The sequence below is a fragment of the Mercenaria mercenaria genome, chromosome 7 (assembly GCF_021730395.1).
Source record: "Mercenaria mercenaria strain notata chromosome 7, MADL_Memer_1, whole genome shotgun sequence".
Classification (NCBI taxonomy): Eukaryota; Metazoa; Mollusca; class Bivalvia; order Venerida; family Veneridae; genus Mercenaria; species Mercenaria mercenaria.
In genome coordinates, this window is record NC_069367.1 from 66959433 (window position 1) to 66982698 (window position 23266).

Consider the following 23266-nt stretch of genomic DNA (forward strand, 5'->3'; position numbering starts at 1 on the left):
GTCGAACTATCTGGAGGCCAGTCCCTTTAACCTAGCTCTTTGCAAATAGACAGTCTGGTTCTTTAAAGTGCACGGTGTATAGCACCGATACACACGAAGCCGACTTTCAGAAAATGTAAATCAACGGCTGAGACACCCGATAGCATCTCAGAAATTTCCAGTGCCTGGACCGGGATTCGAACCCCGGACCTCTGGAATGGCAGTTAAGCGTGTTATCACTTGACCACCGGGCCACCATTGAATATGTATGTACATGTATAAAATAAATAGATAACGATTTTCAATTTATCAAATTTTAATTATAATACATGTAAGAACATGTACTGTTTGATGTAGACGTATTAAATGAATTATTGAACTTTGAATAATTTTTTTGTGCGTTACTGTTAGATTATGTTTAACCTTGGAAGGAAAAACAGATGGCATTAACGATAATAAACGTTAATGTCTACAAAATTTACAGGCGGAATTTCAAACATCTAATATAGTACTTTTTAAAAACAGGTATATAAATATTCACTCCAGCTTTAAGGTTGCATTTCAGTACAGCTGTATCAGAAAATGTAAATCAACGGCTGAACACAAAACTGTCCTAACTACTTCTTTATTTAGTGTGAGTTACGATGTAAATAGAAGAAAGATTTGTTATCGATTATTATATGGATGAACAAAAGGCAGTTTTCAGAAAACTTGATCGTAAGATAAATGCATTGATAAAATCAATATAGTTTCAATAATGTGCAGTGATCTAATTTGGTTTTCTATTAGAAGTTACCGACAAAAGCAGAAAGTTACTTCTCAACAGGAGACAATAGTTTATGTAAATCAATAATTTATTTCAAACTCTGCAGACAGTAAGTCTCTACAGAATTACATAACACACTAAACAAATGGTACAGAGCATTTCTAGTTTCGTAAACACCTATAACAGAAAAGAAATATCATCATGACAATTTATTCAACAGGAAAACAGCTACAAATATAGTATTTGTCCTATGAGCATTTTAGCTCCGGCAGAACTGTACGTCTGTTAAATATTATTACTTCAGATGTTATTATTACTGCGGGACGGTATTTTTTTTAGATTATTTTTTTTCAAGACATTTCGAATTCCAAGAGATCAAACATTATTTTGAGATAACCGAAATTCGACTAAATGTTATATTTTGTGCACGTGTCTTCGAGAATGCGGGAATTTTGAGATATGCGAGTTCGAGATAATCGAATTTCAACTACATTTGTATATTAATAATAAAGTTCAAATATATGTGTTATTGTGTATTCATACCAAATTTTACAAGACGTTTTTCATAGGAGGAGGCATAATAAAGTTAATTTTGGCCACCCTTAGAAATATATGCAATTACTAGATTGTTTACAAAGTTAATAGTGTAATATTTTTGAAAATAAAAATACTTTCAGTTAGTTATTTTACTGTTTGAAGCTTAGGGTGTAAAGTGTTGACTTGTTTCAAATGATCGTTCGTGATGCCGACTCATAATCATTTATAATCAGTAAAATGTTTAAAATATAAATCATTTACGTATTGACGTGCTGCGATTACGATTAACACATTTCATATCGTACGAGCTATTTCATGCTTGCCGGATTTTGAATTTGGATGAATTGAGTTGTTTTTTTTCAAGAAGATTATTCTTATGAAATTTAGAGTTTTAAGGAAACAATTAGGGTTGATGATTAACCGATAACCGGACGTTCGAGAGGATAACCAGTTAGCCGTTTAAACGTTCATATCTCTTATATATAAACATGCATATAAAGCAATACCCATCTGATACTGTCACTGCTAAATGACTTACTAAGACTAAGTGTACCTTTTTCACATTTCAATACATCAATATACATTACAAGAGGGTCAGAACAATAAATATCTGACTTTTTCACAAATCTTGATACAGATCACATACACCTTTTAAACTGATAAACTGGTCACATTGTATTATATAATCAAAGAAAAAAATATATAACTCGGGACCGTTTTCAATCTCAAGGTCACTGTGATCTTGACCTTGCAGGCAATCATCCTTGTCCTGACGACTCTAGGCCAAAGCAGTATTTGCTTATTGAGCGGAAAGCGTTTTCAGTGACCAGTTTCAAGGCTACTGTGACCATGATCTTTGACCTACTGACCCAAGAAACAACAGATACAATATTGCAACACAAGCAATCAACCTATGATATTTAACTAATCTAATACCAAAGGTTCTGTAGTTATTGATCTGAAAACGAATTGCCTACCCGCCGACTGTTATACCGAAAATGAACAAAAGGAATATACCCCCTCTCCTGCAAAGGGGGAAGGGGTATAAAAATCAAATGGACTTCTACAAAAAACACCTTGCAAGTTGTGTCGGTAAAAATATGGATGAAATGCATGCGTTTTATAAAATCACTTTGTAATTACTAGTAATAAAAATGAATCTTATACCTTTGTAGGTAGAAAAATAGGTATATAAAGATTGTTCAGCAGATAAATAGTACTCTATTAAGACTACCATTTCTGTATAGCAAATCTAAAACGACCGAATAAGAAAAATACAGAAAAAAAGACTTCGAGTATGCCAGACTTCGAGTATGCCGAAGTCAATGAACTTCACATACATCGCTTAATTTCTGACAGAAATAATCACTCACTAATATGTTCAGTTACATACGCACACTATGATGTTTTTCATCTGAGTTTGATTAAAACGATGTAATCGTACTGTATCTTTTCCTACAGTAAATCATTCAAATCGAAGTTCGCCATATTATTTGCCTCCTCTGAATATGCAGCGAATGTTGCCCCATCCATCTCTGGGGCCAATTTGTTCCCATCTGTTAGTCGATGCTGCTCACCGCCAATTTCTTCTTTGCATTCTGGACACCGTCCGCGTTCCATTGCCCCACCACATTCCCCGATAGCATAAATGTGATCTAAAATACATCATTGAAACAATTTGTGACATATATACCTGCAAACACGTCAATACATATTAAAATACATAAATTCATAATTTCAGATGTCGCATGTTCTCGTTACAGATTACTTAAAATGAAGATAATTTTTGCAAGCACGTTTAAAAGATACTTACTGTTTGGACATTTGAACCAATGACCTTTTGACAGTCCCATCGACTTAATTATTTCCAACCGTTCTCCTACACTGATTTCCAGTCCATCTATCTTTGTAAGCTCAGTCAGTCTGTCAAATTCTTGTTTCACCTGATATGCCCTTTCATCTGTGTACCTTTCCGGTTCCAGTAATATATCTTTTATCCTTTGCATATGCTCCATGGCATCTTCTGTCTTGCCTGCAACGCTCACTGCTTCTTTTACTGTTAGGAATCTGATGTAGTTATTTCCTCGTTGTACCTCTCTTTGATAGTCTTCAAATTCCTGCTCAGAAAAAGTATCTCTTTTAGTAAGTATCTGCTCACATAGATTGGAGAAAAACAAGATAAGGTCACCTTCGCATTCTGAGCTGACAAGTCTCTTGCTTGTTTGCCGTTCCATTTTATTAATGACTTCCACCGCTGCATCGAAACATACACGCTGATTCTGGATAGCAGTTATCTGATCCTCTGAGCACATTTCCTTCTTGTACCTATTTAATCTGGCGTAAAGTACTTTAATGCATCTCCACTTCATATAATGTTCTTTGTAACGCTCTCTGGAATTTTCCTTAAAAGGCGAACAACGCTCTTCGAAAGAAGAATATTTCCATGTATGCTTCAAATATGGGTCCCTTTCTATTTCTGTGTACACCGGGTCGGACTTAAATGTGTCTATAAGTGCTGTTTTAAGACTATCAACGGATAAATTGTTTCGATTAGCTTGTTTTACCCTTTCAATTTGATGTAAACTTTCTTTTATAACGGTACCATAACGTAAACACCTTCGTATTGGTGTTTTACATCGTGGACAACCTTTCAGCTGGACAGCTTGCTCTTCGTCTTTCATGTCCATGTACGTATCCATAGCTTTTGATTCAATATTATGCCCACAGTCCTCAAGATAAACGAATCTTGCATTTGGGTCATCTTCGTCACCAAATAAAAGTTCTGTGACTGTTTCAATGTCACATTTTCTGCAGAAGAATTCCGCACATGGTTCGCCACATAACCCCATACAAGGATGATTACACGGCAATAATTTTTGACACGGTTCGTTACATCTCGGTCTGTCACATGGTTCGGAGCACAGCTTGTTACACTGAAAATGCACACAGTTCCATTCACACGACTCTTGACACTGTACACAAAGTTTGCCGCAGTTACTTTGACATACGCTATGTATACACCTGTTCTCACATTTTGCTTTACAAGGTGGACAATTCCTACAGAAATCACTGCATTCATGGCCGCATACCAAAATTCGTTTACAACTTTGTTTACATGGTATATGTACCCGTCCCCTAAAGCACTGTCCGCAAGTACCTTCGCAAAAATGTTCACATTTCAACAGCGTCTGGCACGGTGAATTGCATTCAATGGCCTCTTTTCTTCGATAGCACTCAATTGAGATAGTATGACCGCATGGCAATATCCGTTTAACTTCTACTTTGCATTTTTTTGTATGTGGATTTCCACAAACTTCGGTGCATTTATGGCCACACGGTAAGCTGCCTTCACATGGCATCAGACAAACAAACTCATTTGGATCTAAAAAGCACTGAACACTCTGTTCGTGTTTGCATGCAGGAATAATCTTGATGACAGGAACTTGACAAGGTCTACACGTTTGGTAACAGTCGTCTGGGCACTTGTGATCGTTACAGATCACTCTCTTACACGGCTTTCTACATTGGTATTGTATATGCTCTGTGTCTGCAACATGACAAAACATTTGACATACATGTCCACAGTTTAACCTTGCTTCACATTTCTTAGAACATCCGCCATTAGGAGCCTTTTGAAAGTCTTTGCCTTCGCGGGCGACTACTGCGTCGTCTGTTGGATGATTTTGGCAATACAACTTCAACCGATCCCCGATTTTCCCCTTTTCTTTCATATCTTCAACTATCGTCTTCCATAAACTTGAATTTGCGGCGAGTTGAACAAAATTTCCTATGACATAAAATCCGATTTTAGCCCTTGACAGTGCGACACATATACGATTATCTGTTTTTAAAAACCCTATTTTGCTGTCTTGATTGCTCCGCACGAGTGAAAGAATCACGAAATCATTTTCCTCTCCTTGATAGTTGTCAACAACTGTAACTCTCACTCCTTCAAATTCATCAAATGGCATGTGTTTTCGTAAGCACATCAATTGACCTGTGTATGTAGTCAAAACCGTTATCTGTTCTTTGTTGTAGCCTTGTAGTACAAGATAGCGGCACAATGCTGTAGCAAAAAGTGCTTCGTGGAGATTCGAATAACTTCTAATATCTTCGTTATTTTCTTCTGGCTGTTCATGGTGTATTAGAAACATATTGGTGGAGATACCTCTGACACTGGGATATGACTTTACACTGTCATGATCTTTCAGCTCATGATAAATGTGCCTGATAACCCCTGCAATTTCCGGCCGCATTCTGTGTTGTAATTCCAAGGTGTTGAACTTGATTCCATTTTCGACCATTCTTTCAAACAGTGATATATTTAAATTGTAACGGACAGCTAGTCTGTGTACAGTTGGGTTAGGCCTAAGTTGTTTGTGGTCTCCAATCAGAATAAGATGTTCACAACCTCTACTTAGAGTTGCAACTACATGCGCTTCAAGGACCTCAGCAGCTTCTTCAACAATGATTATTTTTGGTTCTATTTCTCTTAAAACAGACTGATATTTAGCCGCACCGGATGTCGTCATTCCGATGACAGATGCAGTTCTCATTATTTCTTTATCTTCCTCAAGAGATGCGTCACGGTATCGTTCTGATGCCGCCTCGTAATCTACTCTTTTACTTTCAATTTTACTGTAGATGCTGCTACATAACTGTTTTAACCACATGCGATAAAGTCGCCATCTATCATTATAGTCGATACGCCATATATCTCCTATTCGGTTTGCTTCGTCTTGGCTCATCACGTCTTGTGAGGTAATTTTTGCCTGTACGATACTCTTCAAATGTCTTCTGAAGTCCTTTTCTGTTTTCAGTTTCCGTATTTCCTCCTTATTTTTAACAGTGTCTGGAATGACAATATCTTCGACAAAAAATGCTATTGTTTTCTTGCGAATTTGTTTGACTACAGACTTTTCTCTTTCAGATATCTTATAATTTTCTTCGCTGTCATCCCCACGAATATAGTTTCTTCTTTCAGTGAGTTCATCTTCTACTTTAACAAACAGCTGCTCTAACTCACGTGTTAGTTTCCCATCCTTGCTTTTCCTTTTCACATTTGCAATAATGGCAGCGATACCTAGCCATTTTGCAATGCACGAATTTCTGTCTCCTCCTCTTCTCCTAAGGTTGTTGTAAAAGCGTCTACTCATTTCATTGAACAGATAGTTTTCATGAATTATTTCACTCTGGTACAATTCGAGAGATTTTGCCCAAAGGGATACATCTTGTGAATGTTGATCCAGTTCTTGCTTTGTCTCCAATCGCGTCTGTTGGAGTTTTCCAAGTGCTGTGCGTCTATCTGCAAAACATTGTCGGTATCGTTTCAGGTTGCATCGCTCCATGATGTTGCTTTTACTCCTTCCGCCGACTCGTAAAATGTCTCCTTTGAAAAACTTATGAATTCCTTCAAGAAACTGATCTAGAGCGTGATTCGTGTAACACACTATTAACATAGGTTTAACACTTGCATCTTCATGCGGAGATCCTATCCATTGACTCCTATTATGCAAAAGCGCTCTGGCAATTTGTAATCCAATGTAAGTCTTTCCTGTTCCTGGTGGTCCTTGTATTATTACAAATTCCTTTGTCAAAGCTGTTTGAACTGCTTCGTATTGGGATTCATCTAAATGAAGACATTCCTTAGCTGGCCATCCATCAGTATCTAAAATATTGACACACTTTGCTATATCTGACTTCAGACTAAAATCGGGCTGACTCACTTGTTGCAGTTGTTGTAAAGCCTGATCGAACCCTTCATGCGCCCTTGCTACATCAAGGTCTGGTAATCTTCGTTGAGCAACGATCTTTTTTTGTTGTTCGACTAAAGGTCGAAGATCGTACGTAGTCTCCGAGGTAAGATACGCAGGTTTGTCTACTTTACTTTCACAATGCACGATGTATTTTTCGAAAGGCATATCACCTGTCCTTATTTCTTGGAGGCCCGTGAGAACATGTTTATAAGATTCAAAATATGCAGATGTTTCTGCTATTTTAAAAACTTTATGTAACAAATCCACAGAACTAATGGTTCCATCTAACTGTATGGTGAAAAGACCGCGTTTAATATCCTCCTCGTCTCTTCCTACAACCGTGGCTAGCGTAAAAGTTGAAAATTCGTCTTCAGTTAAACACACCAAAGATCCGTAAATAAGCCTTTTGCTTACAGACCAGTTTGTTCTGCGAATGAGTGGTGTCATCTCTAGCTTCATTTGGTAACAAAAGCCATGCTCAGTGACGATTGGCGAATAGATCCTCGCGTTGTAGATCTTGATATCGGAATTCCATTTCTGATGTCCTTTACCAGTTTGTTTGACCATGTTTTTTCTTATGTACTCCGAGATTCCTTCACGAAGAGGTCCAACAAAATCTTCCCGCAAAAGCCGGAATTGTACGTCTAAATAATGATCCAAGTCCTCGTATTCTCCTTCTATCTTGTTAGGTCTAAGAAACGGTTGAACATCACCTCTTATTTCGTTTGCACCTGGTGTAACCTGTATAATTCTAAAATCTTCGGGTGGCTGATTTTTGTCTTTTGCCCTCAAGGACGATTTCAACATCTTTTCGGCTGCTTTCTTTCGTTCTGAAAACAACGTGAATCTATCCTGTATTTCTTCATTCAGAACATAATCTTCTAATTCTTTCATTTCGTTAATAATCTGCCCCAAGGCGGTATAAACTCTCGAAAAGACAGTAACCGATGACGGATTTCTTGTTATCTGTGAAACAATTATACTTAGGATGTCCTTCAATACTTTTTCATACTTTGAAATGTTTGTCGTATCTGCTATACGATCTTGGAGATCAATAAGAAACAATACCAAAGCGTCGAAAAACCTGTTTTCTTTTAACGTTTCATATAACATTATCATTGCGTTTGGAAATGCGTCGCAAACAAACGCCTTTGCAAGAATGTCCAAAAATAATTCAAGATAATCATTGTCTTCCCTTGACTTGTCAATGCAATCTTTCAATGCAACATCGGACTTTGTTAATTCTGTAAGTACTGATTTTGAATCTTTTCCTGTAAGTTTCTTCATTGATAACGTCTTACTAAATTTCAATTTCATACCACTTCTTTTCTCAGCTTGAATGATATCGTGGGAGTTTTGGCGTTGTTTCTTTGACTCATTTGTCAGATGTTTCCGTTTTTCTTCAATATTTGCAATGTTTGAATTACTGTCTATTTGTGCACGTTTAGGTTTTTTCATATCCAATAATAGCTTTTCTGTACTAGTAAGCATTGAATCTAGAATATAGTCTTCATCTGAAAGATCTGACATAATTTCCTCGTCTTGAAATTCAAAAGTGTCATTACTTGGTCTAGAACGCCAATCAGCTTGGTCAGAGCGTGTTTGTTTTTGTCGGACTTCCAATTTTTGGCTGGTGCGTTTATTCATAGTTTGTCCGTATGAACTGCTTCGCAAACTGTCAGCTCTCGTATTGACTGACAATTCTTTTGATGACCATGACTGCAACTGAACTTTACGACCCCGCCATGAAGACCCGAAAGTTCGGCGCGATTGTACCACATCAGGCCCAGTTGTTTCGGTTGACTTCTTAGAATGTATAGTTTCTATCGTTTCGGACTCAATCTCTGAGGACATATTTGCCGCTTCTGCCACCTGCCATTTATGTTGCCTTTTCACCGTATATGGTTCGCCAGGTTTCTTCTGTATCTGTATATCCGTTTCGGGTAGACTAGAAGCAAGAGCACCTTCTATGTTTTCACTCGTTGCAGAACAATAAATCCCGTCACCCTTTGAATCTGATTTTGATACAATGGGATTATCCACTGACATTTCTATTGTTTCCATATGCGTATTCTTTGATTGCCTTTGTGGTGTGCGAGAAGCTCATGTCCTTTGCTGTTTCTTTGTGTGCGAACTGACTTATGTAGCAATGCTTATCTTAAATTCTACCTACACGCTCTCAGACGTTCTTTCAATTAAGATGTATTAGAAGAACTTATATATACCATCCGCTAATGCACTAGTTTCCAATTATTTTGTTTTTGTCTGCCATAGTCTGTCTGAACTTCGATTTCGTTCATTTGATATTTCGTTTTGTTTGGTAATGCTGTGTACTTTTCTTGATCTGTGAATGGGTAAACTGAAAAAGTAAAATATAGACTGTTTCCTCATAAATAGAATTACATATAACGTTCGGTTTAGTATGCGTATTTGTTCATTACTTCCTTGATTTCATAAAACAATCAATACGAATAGAAGGAAAAAAAACCTGAAACATTTAAACGTAAATTTAGCCAGCTACAATGTGGTAAAGAAACTATGCTGGAAACAAATGTGTTAGAATTGTCTTTTGTGTGCATATAAAAGCACAAACTTCATGCCACACTTGAAGAAGACTTTACATACTTGTGCTTTTGAGAAAGATGGTCCATCACACTCAAATTCTTTGAAACTTTTCACTTAATGGATGAATGTAAATATAAGTTATGCATAACTGTAAGATGATCTCTTTCATTACCATATGAGAACATCTTAATGTGAGAATGCCATCCATCTGGCTTAAAGAATGTCTGTGATTCTACCCAGGTGCCTACCCACGCCTTAAACAATGTTCGGAGGGGCATCTAGGTCTTCTTCTATCATCAAAAGCTGGAAATACCGCTTTATGACATAAATCGTGTCGATGTGACTCCAAACCGAACAACCAAACAGAATACAAATATCATAGTATAGTATCACTTTTGCATTCTCGTACTGTACTTCCTTATAAGTTGTTTTCAGAAGTTGCAGTTATTGTATGGACAAAAATGTTAGAAATTAAAAAGAAAAGAAGTGATGAAAATAGCTAACAGAAGGATGCAGATGGATGCAGTGTATGGAAATGGAAAACGAACGAAGTGAATGTTACAAAGGGTGTATAAGGGGGATTCTATGAAACATTGTTAAGAAAAGTGAACAAAAGCAAAACGCGTGTGCAGTAACAGTGAAATGGTGCGTTCAGTTGGGAGAAGACAGTCAGATGATGGTTTATTTGGATACTGAGACACTGTATGAAGTTACGTAAGAAAGCTGAACAAATACTTCCTGGTTTGTGTGTAATGAGGGCGGGTTAGAACGGATATGTATGGTGGATACAAAAGAATATACAGAGTACATAAGATAGAGGAAAAAACTTTGTTTGGGGTAGCATATGCACCTAAGATGGCCTGTCGGAGGCAACTGTATATGTAATTTCGTATGCTGTGACCTTGACCTTTGACTAAATGAACTAAAAAACAAGTGTCATCTACTGACTACAGACAATCACCCTTTCTACGATAATTGATCAGAAATATTTTCAATCTCAAAGTTACTGCGACCATTACCATCGAGGTATTGACCCCAAAACAACAGGAGTCATCTCCTGACCACAAGGAATAATTCTATGAAATTAGAAAGCCCAGAAGTGCTTAAGATATCGAACTGAAACCATTTTCAGTTCAAGGTCACGGTGATCTTGACCTTCGACCTATTGGCCGTGAAACATTATTGGTCATCTGTTGACCACTAACAATAATTATATGACGTTAAAAAACATTAGTCAATGATCTGCTTTGGTTTTTCAGCTGAAATGGTTTTATTCTCGAGGTTAGTGGGACCTTAACCTTTTACCTACTGGCCCTAAAACAAATTTTGCCATCTACTGACCACAAGAAATAATCCTATGAGTTCTGACGACTATATGCTAAAACGTCCTTTACGTATTAAATCAAATATTTTTCAGTCTCCAGATCACTATGTCTTTGACATTTGATCAACTGATCCTCAAACTAAGGTATCTGGCATGTTTCATATAAATTTACCGGCCGTTTGCCAAAACGTTCTTTATTGAGCGGAAACCGTTTCTGTGATCTTGACTTTTGGTTTAATATGGGCCATCTACTAACCACAGGCAGTCACTCTATGAAGTTTGACTATTGTGAGACCAAGCATTCTCTTGTGATTGGTCGGAAAGCAACCGATCGACAGACCGACAATGAGCAAAACAGTACAACCCCATCGTCTGCGAAAGGAGGCATAATAATTATGACAACAAGAAAGTACAACGTATCTTATTCTTCCTACTACACGTGGCCTTGACTTTAAAGATAAATAGATGAAAATGAGCACTCACACCACAATATTGTGGATGCTATTAATACGTGGTTTAAAGCAAAGATAAGGATGAAAAATGTTATGACCGAAACATGAAAGTGCAGTATGTAACATTTTATATCTCGTAACGTTGATTACGAAGGTAATGCGGTGCATGCCACAATATTTGTATCAATTCTTTTACAAAGTTTTTAAGGTAACCTAGGTATGTGTGGCGTGTAATGTTTTGAAACAAGAGGACCATGCTGGTCCTGTATCGCTCACCTGTCCACACGCAACCCAGTTCATTGTGGCTAAGTTTCATTGAAAACCACCAAGTAGTTTCAGAGTAGATGCCATAACAAAAAATGTTAACAGACGGAAGGACAGACCATGGACAAAAGGCGATTTCACAAGTCCACCATCTGGTGAACATTCTGACCAATTTTCATAAGATCCATCGAAAAATATGGCCTCTAGGGAGGTCACAAGGTTTTTCTATTTTTAGACCTACTGACCTAGTTTTGGACCGCAGTTGACCCAGTTTCAAACTTGACCTAGATATCATCAAGACGAATATTCTGACCAATTTTCATACAGATCCCATGATAAATATCGCCTCTGGAGAGGTCACAAGGTTTTTCTATTATTTGATCTAATGACCTAGTTTTTAATGGCATGTGACCCAGTTTCAAACTTGAACTAGATATCATCAAGGTGAATGTCACAGGGTGAGAAAAATGTGCAGCCAGACCGGGACTCGAACCCGGGGCCTCGGAGTACCGTTTCGATGCTCTACCGACTGAGCTACCCTGCCGCCTACACACTTTCTCCCCGTTTTAATATTCAAGTCCTATACCATGACATATTTCCCAACCATTTTGAAATTCGTCCTCGAATTTCAGCGGGTACTTTATATATAAGCAATTACAGGCGTCGGAGACTAACCAATGTAATGCCGTCACGGCCCCACGTTGGGTGCCAAATGTCACAGGGTGAGAAAAATGTGCAGCCAGACCGGGACTCAAACCCGGGGCCTCGGAATACCGTTCCGATGCACTACCGACTGAGCTACCCTGCCGCCTACACATTTTCTCCCCGTTTTAATATTCAAGTCCTATACCGTGACATGAACATTCTGACCAATTTTCAGGAAGATCCATCGAAAAATATGGCCTCTAGGGAGGTCAAAAGGATTTTCTATTTTTAGACCTACTGACCTAAATTTTGACCGCAATTGACCCAGTTTCGAACTTGACCTAAATATCATCAAAGTGAACATTATGGCCAATTTTCATGAAGATCCATTGAAAAATCTGGCCTCTAGGGAGGTCACAAGGTTTTTCTATTTTTAAACCTACTGACCTAGTTTTTGACTGCAGTTGACCCAGTTTCGAACTTGACCTAGATATCATCAAGGTAAACATTCTGATCAATTTTCATGAAGATCCATTGAAAAGTATGGCCTCTAGAGAGGTCACAAGGTTTCTCTATTTTTAGACCTACTGACCTAGTTTTTGACCGCACGTGACCCACTTTCAAACTTGACCTAGATAGCATCAAGGAAATATTCTGACCAATCTTCATGAAGATCAATTGAAAAATATGGCCTCTAAGGAAGGTCACAAGGATTTTCTATTTTAGACCTACTGACCTAGTTTTGGACCGCACGTGACCCAGTTTCGAACCTGATCTAGATATTATCAAGATGAACATTCTGACCAACTTTCATAAAGATCCCATGAAAAAAGTGACCTCTAGAGTGGTCACAAGCAGAAGTTTACGGACGCACGGACGGACGACGGACGACGCTCGCCGCGTGATCACAAAAGCTCACCTTGTCACTTTGTGACAGGTGAGCTAAAAATATGTGTTTTATAATTATAGAATATTTTCGTATTTGTATTCAATCCCATAAAACATTTTTGTACAACAGAACATGTGTTTAATGTACCAAAATATAGGCATAGGAAAAAGAGATCAATATAATTGCACCTTTACTAATCCTACCAGGTGTTCTGTATTACAAAAGTGCTTCTATTGTGACATTTCGATACAAGCAAAACTGTATTATCTGCACTATAAAATACTTACTGGTATTTCATTTTATTATCGGCTTGTTAAAAGTTATTTTTTACCATAAGTAAGTTGACAAAATCATAGGAACCAGTGGTTCAGGGTTAAATCAAACACATATTAATAAATCCTAAACGATTTTGTTGTGCAAAAATGTATATTATTGTGTTTAAAACCGTTTTCGTTTTCTACTCTATTGTGTAATTGCAAGGGAAGTAAACTAATAAATATCTCTACTTTAAAGTACTAGCCCAAGGCAAGAGTTGACATTCTTTACGGATCACAACTTTGAATTAAATATTAAAATTTCTGTTATTGATATTAGCAAAACTATCATACATTGCACATTTGTGAAATCATTTTTGTTAATTTCAAGGACTTGGAAATCAATTTCTAGACTTTATTTAATGTATTTCTATCAATGAAAATGTTAGGGTCTATCTCTACAAAATATTCATTCAATAAGTCTATTCAATCCTGTAAAATATTTATTGTACAACAAAAATAGTTATCAAAGTTAAAATAAATGCGTAGGAACAAATCCCGTAAAGCTATGACCCGTAAAGAAAATGAAAAATTTTAAGACCCTTTTGAAACTGATGACCAAAGCCTTAAGGACAGAAATATGCTGTATCAACTAAAAGAAAGTTTCCGGAAAAAGTGCATTATTTGTAAACCTTCCTGGACTCTCTTCACTACGAGCTTATGATACATATATGTATCGATTTAAATAAAATCGCATTTGAGTAACTTTTTTGGCTCAAACAAGGAAGTGAAATCTTGATACTCTTTAGACCACTCCTGACAAAGTGCTTGGAGATATAAAGAGGCATTCTATGCATTACACTTCGCAGTCATGTAATGAGCACTCGTTCCAAGTTTGAATAAAATCAAAATTGGGAATGCATATAATGTTATGGTCACGGACAGACGAAATGAGGTACAGGGGGATTACAGAGCTTCCACGTGAACCCTAAACACCCTAAACACACTTTTCAGAGGTAGGGGTTAATAAGGGAAGGTGGGTAGAAAAGTTTTCTGTCTACATGTCTACAGGAGATTCAAAGAAACAAAATCAAACAACGAAAATACAGTAAATAAAAAATGTATGGTAGCAAGTGTTAAGGACCCTATGTCACCCTCTTGGAATTATGAACTTGGAATTACGATGGCAAAGGCCAAGTGTGAATTTTCGTTTAATTATGACAGCATGTGTAGTAACAGTTACTGAGATACTAACTTGCTCTCTATCGCAAAAATGGATGTCGTTTTGAGTGACCATGGGACACGGATGCCCCAGCTAGGCGTATGGGTCTAGTACGCGACATAATAACGACATATTTTGTAGCTATGATATGATCATTTGTGTGCAAAACTATCATACATACAACACTTAAAGACCGTTCAAGAAAAGTTTGGGTATATAATTTTGCCACTAAGTGAGACCTTGACCTTTGAGCTAGAGGTCTGTGTCTTTCAAAAGGCATATTGTATAATTGTCTAGTGATAGTGTCCGTAAGTACTGGCCTGACATTCATGAATATTCCGTGTGTTTCCGTAAATTAATTTCGGTGTTCGGACCTTAACGTCAAGTTGCATGTGCTGATATAGCTGTGAGGACAAAGCGTTCAGTAACCAATCTCAGGGTTGTGGGTTCGAGGGCCTTGTCTGACAATATATTTTTCTATTTTATCTGTAAACATAATAAACGGGAAAATTTCACATTTTTCATGATTTATTGTTCATTTATTAATAGAAATACACTACTTTTCAACATTCTCTTACGTACATGTCAGTAAACCGTTCTATAAAATGTCGACTAAAAATTCAGGACCAGACATGTGTTCGTTCATTCAAAGGACAATTCAAGGAACTGGCGTCAGTACACAATAAATGTGATATGAATCGGAAAATAAAATAAACACAAGTAATATGACACAATTAAATTACATTGAATTAAAAAAGAACGGCCGGAACTGAATTCGAACCCATGGTAACGTGCGTAGAAGTCGGAACGTTTCCGTGCCATTTATTAACTATATCGGTTATTTTAATTAATGCAGATATCTTCAGGATACAAATATCGCGTAAAATATCGAAAACGCCCAAAAATATTGGCGAAGATTTATGAGTGCCTGGCCAATACTTACGGACAATAATATATGTTTATGCTTAATTATTTGAATACTATCCATGCATAAAAAGTTTGTATCGGGAAATATGCACGAGTTCTTCAGCGGAAATACTGCGCGACTTTAGGAGCGCAATATTCTTCCGCTAAAGAAAGAGTGCTTATTTCCCGATGCAAAGATAACCTTTTTATTACATACACATCTACACGTATAAATATAATGAAAATATCATAAATTTGTTCAATAGCCTGAAAAGGATTGACAATACTGAACTAAATAGAAAAAAATAGTGCAACAACACACACTGAATTACGTCACGCACCCGATATGAAATTCAGGCGTCAGTGTATGGAAAAATATTGACGTTTCCGGTACCAGTGTAACTTAACGGGGAATAGAAACGAGTATGTAATAACAGCTTGAGTCTGTGTCAAAAGTATTAAGTAATAAGAGAGATAAGGATCAAGTGTATCAAAACATTAAAGAAGTATAATTCTAAGCAAAAAAGGGGCATAATTCATGAACTATTGATGCAAGGGTGATGAAAATGCACTTTGTGTCATGTTGAATCAAATCCATTTTGTAATAACTGAGATATGGTGAAGATACATCAAAATTAACCTTTAATTCTAAATAAAAGGGGGCATAATTCATGAAAAATTGGTGCCAGAGTTATGGACCTTGTGTCATATGATGTGGGTGATAAGGTGGAACAACTATTTTAAGTTTGAATCAAATCCATTCAGTAACAACTAAGATATTGTGAAAGTGCATCAAAACTTTAACCTGAAATTATAAGTAAAAAGGGTAAATAATTCATGAAATACTGGCGCAAGAGTTATGGCCCTTGTGTCATATGATGCGAGTGATGATGTTGAACAACTATTTTAAGTTTGAATCAAATCCATTAGTAATAACTGAGAGAGAGTAAAAGTGCATCAAAACTTTAACCCGAAATTTCAAGTAAAAGGGTTGGGGGTGATAATTCATTAAATATTCAAACCAGAGTTATGGACCTTGTGTCATATGATGTGGAACAACTACTTTCAGTTTGAATCAAATCCATTTAGTAATACCTGAGATAAAGTGAAAGTGCACCAAAACTTTAATGAAATTCTTAGAAAAAAAGGGGGGAAAATTCATGAAATATTGGTGCCAGAATTATGAATTATGACCCTGGTGCCATATGATGTGGGTGATGATGAGGAACAACTATTTTAAGTTTGAAGTAAATCTATCAAGTAATAACAAAGATAAAGAGAAAGTGCATCAAAACTTTAACCAAAGTGCGGACGCGGAAGGACGCCGACGCAAGGTCGAGTAGGATAGCTCTCCATACTTCGTATAGTCGAGCTAAAAAATCTATAGACTGGACACGAAATTTGGCCAAAAGCGGAAACTTCTAACTGGGACCTTGACATTTAATCTGTTACAGACGGACTGACTGACGCAGCAAAATAACTGCTTTTTCAGCCAGTAAGAAAACAGTGTCCAATGACTGGCACAACAATTTGGAGTCTATTCTGTTTGGCTGTATTAGTTTAGGGGTGGAAACACATCTGATTGTAAATGAAAAATATATCTCAATTCACAGTCCCATTAAAATATGTATGATGATCATTGAATGATATTGGACACCAAACCTCTAATTCACATGAAGTTTAAAGTGCTATTTAAATAACATTCAGACAATTTGAGAAAACCCCCGAAGTTTTATCTGATAACAGATATCAAGAGTATTTAATTGGCATATTGCCTTTAGAATGTTTTATAAGGCGTAATCGTTATACTTTATTCATCGCATGTCATTTATATAGTGAACTCCAAAGCAGAAGGAAGTAAAATTTAATTTTTTTGCGGGCGGTGGCGGCGGTGATAGAAACTAATTACCCCCACCCCCACATCCACCGAAACCTCACCTACCCCCAAATTAAGCCCAGTCCCAAAATATGCTTTTTGTGCCTTTAATAGTATTCTTGCACTTTGTACATCGTTACCTTACTACCTAACTGTTTTCCAGGCTTGAATAGTTGTAAAGTTATGCTCCGGGCATGAAATATGACGGTCAGACTTGACCCATGAGCTCAATTGTGACCTTAACCTTTGTTCTACAGTTCATACGCTCTGCATCGCCATCTATCTACCTGCCAAGTTTAAAGCTAAAATGCTAGTTTGCTCCGGAAACGAAATATGACGGACAGATTTGACAGTTACGCTAAATTTGTTACCCTAACATTTAAGCTACTAGAGTCTACCCGCTTCATCCGCTCGACACAGTGACTTACCGGAATTAGTATTATTACCAGATTTATATGACACCCTTTTCATTAAAAACACGTTCAAAGGTAAAAAGGCAGCCATTTAGGACGCCAAACTCACCCTCTGCCAGTACAGACATAGGACAATTTGACCAGAGAGACAGAGCGAGAAAAACAGATTAAGAACAGAGATAGAGAGCAGTTAGAGAAAATCTTTTTAGATACGGTCATGTCCGGCTAACTTAGCCCACCTATTTGCAGAGAGACAGCCTGAGTTTTTCCTAGGAAGAACCAGTACTGGTCTCTTAGTTTGGTAGGAGGCGCTGAAGGGCATCCCAGTACATTTCCTGAGCCTGGACCGGGAGTCGAGTCCCACCCGCTCTGGATGAACAGTCTAAACTAGACAACCGGCCCACCCTATATGCCACTTCGAAATCTTGAATGAAGTTCAAATTACGCTCCAAACACGAAATATGAGGCCAGGTTTGACTGCTGAGCTTAATTTGTGACCTTACCTTTACCTACCGACCCGATTTCTGCACAGTCTCATCGCCACCTACCTGTTTGCCAGGTTTATATCAGTATCTTAAATGGTTTTTAAATTATGCTTCGGGCACGAAATATAACAAGAAGGACAGACAGGCACACGCGCCATCAGTTATTTAGGTAAACTGCGTCTAGAAAGGCAGGATCGTTTTTAAAAATAAAAATCTACAAAAAGATTCTTTGAAAGAATACAACGCAATACAGACTCGGTTAATACGATCCGCAATATATTCTCGAAACCGTCGACCGAATTTCGACATTCCAGACCATAAGAGAGCGGACGCAGTAGTCCAGTGGTAACACTATCTGACTATCGAACCTGGGCTCGCGAGTTCGATCCCCTGCTTCTATACAAGCTTCTGGCATTGGGGCGTTTTCTGTATCTTGCACTATCAACCGGTGCCGACTCCAACGAAAAAAAGGAGCCAGTAAATCCTATTCGCGCATTCAATATGTTTACACCTATTGTATTCACTGGCTCCAATGTCTCCGCCACTTCACATCCGCATGGTTATTTTCCCTTACATTTTACTTTAAATAGTTTATACTGATTTATTTTAGGTCGATTCTGAGCGAAAATGGTACCAGTAGCTCCCTTGCTTCCCTGCTTCTTTCACGTGCCAGATGCAAAGCACCAATTCGCTGGAATCTTATCTTGTCGAGAGCATGAGAGAATAGAGGCTGGCCAGTTTCCCTTTTAATACTGAGCGCCAAGCAAGGGAGCTACTGGTACCATTTTCGCGTCTTTGGTATGGTTCGAGGCGGACGCTCTACCACTAGGCTATCGAGGTGCGTACATTTTACTTTTTATCTATCAACCAAGCAACATAGTTCATAACAGGTAATGAAATGTGCAACATCCCTCACGTTCCCTGGCACCGGTTATCTATCCTTTTTATCTCTGGTATTAATTTCCGTTTCACATTTTAAAAAAATGTACATCAACTTACATAATATATATTTATATTCCACAGTTCCAAGAAGTTCTCCGAGTAGTGATATCTACACGAATTAAACTGCGAAGACTTCGGTCTGTTATTTTGCGTTGTAATGAAAACTGAGCAGAGAGAGGCCCTAGCGAATATGAAAAATAACTTACATGGGTATTCTATATATAAGGGATTGAAAAGGTTTCAAAATTCTACGAATATATCCTCGACAAAGGAGGTGAGCCAATACCGGCATTGACAAACAAACAAACCCGAAAGGGGATAATTATAATTCGAGAATTCCCGACCTTATATTAACTGGAATGATATTCAATTTCGGGCTTCGCACCTGTAAGGCGCACTAAAACATGCAAACGGATAGATAAATTGAGATATACGAACAGTATAGCTTCGTCGATTCACTTGTACATTGTGTTTGTTCTATATAGTACAATTCTCGATTCAAAATTTTACTTAACGTGAATTTCATAAAATAATGAAGAAAAAAATTAAATGATATGGGACCTTTTTCTGTGCGTCTTTGTAACGTCACAAGACGTCTGACGTCAAGTTAGTTTACGGACATATCTGCTTCCTGCGCTGTAATAAAATTGTTGCAAAATGTGTATTTCATAAAATAAAAAGAAAATTTGTTTTTTTATGAATACTTGAATACAGAATATATCTCACCTCGAACTGAGAAAACTTTCGCTGGCGCTACTATTTTTTTTTTCACATTTAATCTTCTCACAAAGCACAAACATGCCCTCTCTACTCCAGGCAAAGGTACGCAATTGCTATGTATCAATTTTTCAAATAAAGCTACTGGAAAGATGAATCAATTACTGTCAATTCTGAGGTTCGCACTTTCAATTTTCTGCATAGCTGGCTTACTGAAAGCCGATGGTTCTACAAAGGGCGTCCACCCATGCTTGGAACAATTCCCGGACAGGCATCTTGTATCATCCTCGACCGGATAGGCACTTTGTATCGTCCTCGACCATCAAAAACGGGAAAAGTCGCCTTAAACCAAACAAAAACAAGAAAGTTATATGAAAGGGTGGGAACTTTAGATTGTACAAGGGCAATACAGGCTGCATAAAAATTACGACAATATATACTTACTTGGAATGACAACATATATGCTGCACTTGGATGTAGTAGTATTAAGTCAACCGAACAAAACTTGTTACCATGGTATAGTACATCTTGACACTTTTCCGTTGCTCTTGGAACTTTTGCAAGAGTTATCGGGGTAGCAGAATATAGCACCGTGTAAAGATTCAGAGAGCCATAACTCCTAAACCAAGTGTTTGTCACTCATTATAAAACCTGTGCCCGGGCCTTATATATATATATATAATTACGTTTTCAGAAAACGATACGTGCATTTTTGGAAAATCTGAATCAAGGGGTTTTCTCAAAATGATTTTTTAAAAAAAAACACTAGTCTCGACATTGGATTAGTATGCATGATTAACTAGCTTTCTCGCCTATTCGTTTTTTACATCACTAAATGTAATCTAAAATGAACCTAACATTTTTGATGTTATCTACGAAATAATCATTGGTATAGCGCTGACTTGCTGTAGTTCATCTATGACTGACAATAGTCTGTTCCAACGTTGTTTTTGCAGAGATCGGAGATGTTACTTGCAGGAATTACTACCATTACAAAATGTACATACCGACTTTTGTTAACAACTACTGTTACTCGAGCGCATTCGAGTCTTTTTAGCACTGTGTTCATTAGACCCTGCCATTATTACTTCTGTACAATCCGTCGTGGGATAAAGTTGAACATGTGCTTATCGGGACACTTCAAATTCAATGGGCTACTTTTTAAAGAATAACTGTATTCTTTTGTGTTTCCACAGAGGCAGTTGTACATGAATTGCATCAAATAAAAAAGAGATAAAGTCATATATTAGACCAAGACAATTGTGATTGTGTTTAATAGGTAGGCCTGTGGTCTAATGGTAACACGCTTGACTCTCAAGCCAAAGGTGGAAATTTCTGAGATGCTCTTGGGTGTCTCCCATCTAACTAGAGGCCTGTACTGGTTCTTCCCAGGAAAGACGGCTTCGCGTGTATCGGTGCTATACACCGGACACGTTAAAGAACCAGATTGTCTATTCGAACAGAGCTAGGCTAAGTTAGCCGGACAGTTCTCTCTATCTGTCTGTTCTGGGGGCTTTATCTCACACTGTCCCTCTGGTCAGATCGCTGTGTCTGTGCTAGTAGATGATGATTTCGCGCCCTGTGTGGCTGCAGTATATGTAACCCTTTGAACGTGTTTATAATGAAAAGGGCGCTATATATAAATCTGGTATAATAATAATAATAATGCCCAACAATGTCGCAGATTATGTACTTACACTGTATTTATATACAGTGTAAAAAGTCATCAGATTCTATTTAAATACGTTTTAAAACTATTCTGAAAAAAAGACTGACCGAATAAGTCAGCAGACGAAGTTGAAATAAATTCAGGGAAGGTCTTATCTGTATTACCAAATTGATTTTGGGAGGTGGGGGGGGAATAGCTACGTCACTAATATGCACTCGAGATAAGATATCAAACGTTTTAAATGATAGCAAAATGTACTTGCACGCTAAACTTAAACCAGGATTTTCTAAGTTACATGGCCAAAATTCATGTCCGAGTTATTGGACTTGATGCTATCACCTAGTTTCATAACCCCGAATGCACAATGAAGTTTCAATTCAGTTCAATCTGGATTAGTTTTGGAGATAGTAACTTGCATGTAAAACTTTAAAGGCCTAGATTTTGGCAGTGGGCCAAGGGATTTTTGTCTTCACCAGCACAGTTGGGGGCTAATGACCATCACAGTATGGCTCCAATAAACAAGGGTCATTGTTTATTGGAGAGCCAGTCTACCTTAGAAGTGTATCTATTAGTGAGAAGGGGAAATTATGTAATTTATTTTAAATTAATGAATAATTGATAACTTTTTAAGTTATACTAGTTTTTTTTTGCATTTCTATGTAAAGAAAAATATTTGTTGATCAAACACAATAATAAAATAATCAGAAACTTATTTTCACAATAATGAAATAATGAGAAACTTACTTAAAGAAACATGTAAGTTTTTATTTTTTTAAATTCTGTCTGGAGAATTGTGATATTTCTGAAAAATGTGACTTTCACTCATCTAACGCTTGCAGAATACTGTAAGTAACATTTGTCTAAATTGAAAACAGAATGTGAATTTCAAAGTTACAAAGCAAAGCATGAAAAAAGTCCCTTTTGGCAACATACTGAAAATGAAAATTGAGTATAGATGGAACACAATAATTTTATATTCAAATAATTTTGATTACATGAATACATGAAAATTAATTTCCAAATCTAAAAATATCTTTTGTCAGCACAAAGAACTCCGGAAGTTTTCACTATCTTGTGTTTTATTATCATTATTATTTTAATATTATCACTGTATCTTTTATCATCCTATATGTAATATAATAATAATAATAATGATAATAATATACTAATGATAATATAATAATAATTATTATTATTATCATTATTATAACATTAAAGTAATAGTTATTATCATCTACATAATATCAAAATAATTTTTTTTTATTCCACATTTACTAAAGAAAACTTAATTTCTTTCAACTCCACTGCAACATCTTCATGGTCTAGTTGGGGTCCCTGCTGTGCTAATTGCCCTCTAATCAGTTGCTATTACATAATCGCTGATAAGTAGCAGATAAGATGGGAGTTGTATATTGGATTTGGGGGGGGTACACTTATATAGTAGTGAATCTAGGCCTTTAACCAGGATTTTTTAGTCCAAAAGGGGGCATAATTTTGCAAAAGTACATGTATGGGACTTGACAAAGTGGGGTTGGTAATTGACCTAGAAAAGGAACAAGAGCTGTCTGTAAGACAGCGCACTCCACTATTCAGCAATTTGACAGT

At 37.1% G+C, this 23266-nt stretch overlaps 1 protein-coding gene across 1 annotated transcript; it reads right to left on the minus strand.

The window, feature by feature from the left end:
- Nucleotides 1–283: 283 nt before the first annotated feature.
- Nucleotides 284–19438, minus strand: LOC123554028 (NFX1-type zinc finger-containing protein 1-like). The gene is made up of 3 exons (XM_045343867.2): nt 19333–19438; nt 3096–9397; nt 284–2937 (listed from the first exon to the last, which is right to left on the minus strand). Exons 2-3 carry the CDS (start codon nt 9100–9102, stop codon nt 2738–2740), a joined length of 6207 nt encoding a protein of 2068 aa, XP_045199802.2. The 5' UTR covers nt 9103–9397; nt 19333–19438; the 3' UTR covers nt 284–2737.
- Between the last annotated feature and the right edge of the window lie 3828 nt (nt 19439–23266).

Excerpts from the sequence above, each read along its gene's own strand:
- LOC123554028 (XM_045343867.2), bottom strand. The coding sequence starts at position 9,102 with ATGGAAACAATAGAAATGTCAGTGGATAATCCCATTGTATCAAAATCA. Across the intron at positions 2,938-3,095 it reads TTGGTTCAAATGTCCAAACA|ATCACATTTATGCTATCGGG; the intron begins GTAAGTATCTTT and ends GATGTATTTTAG.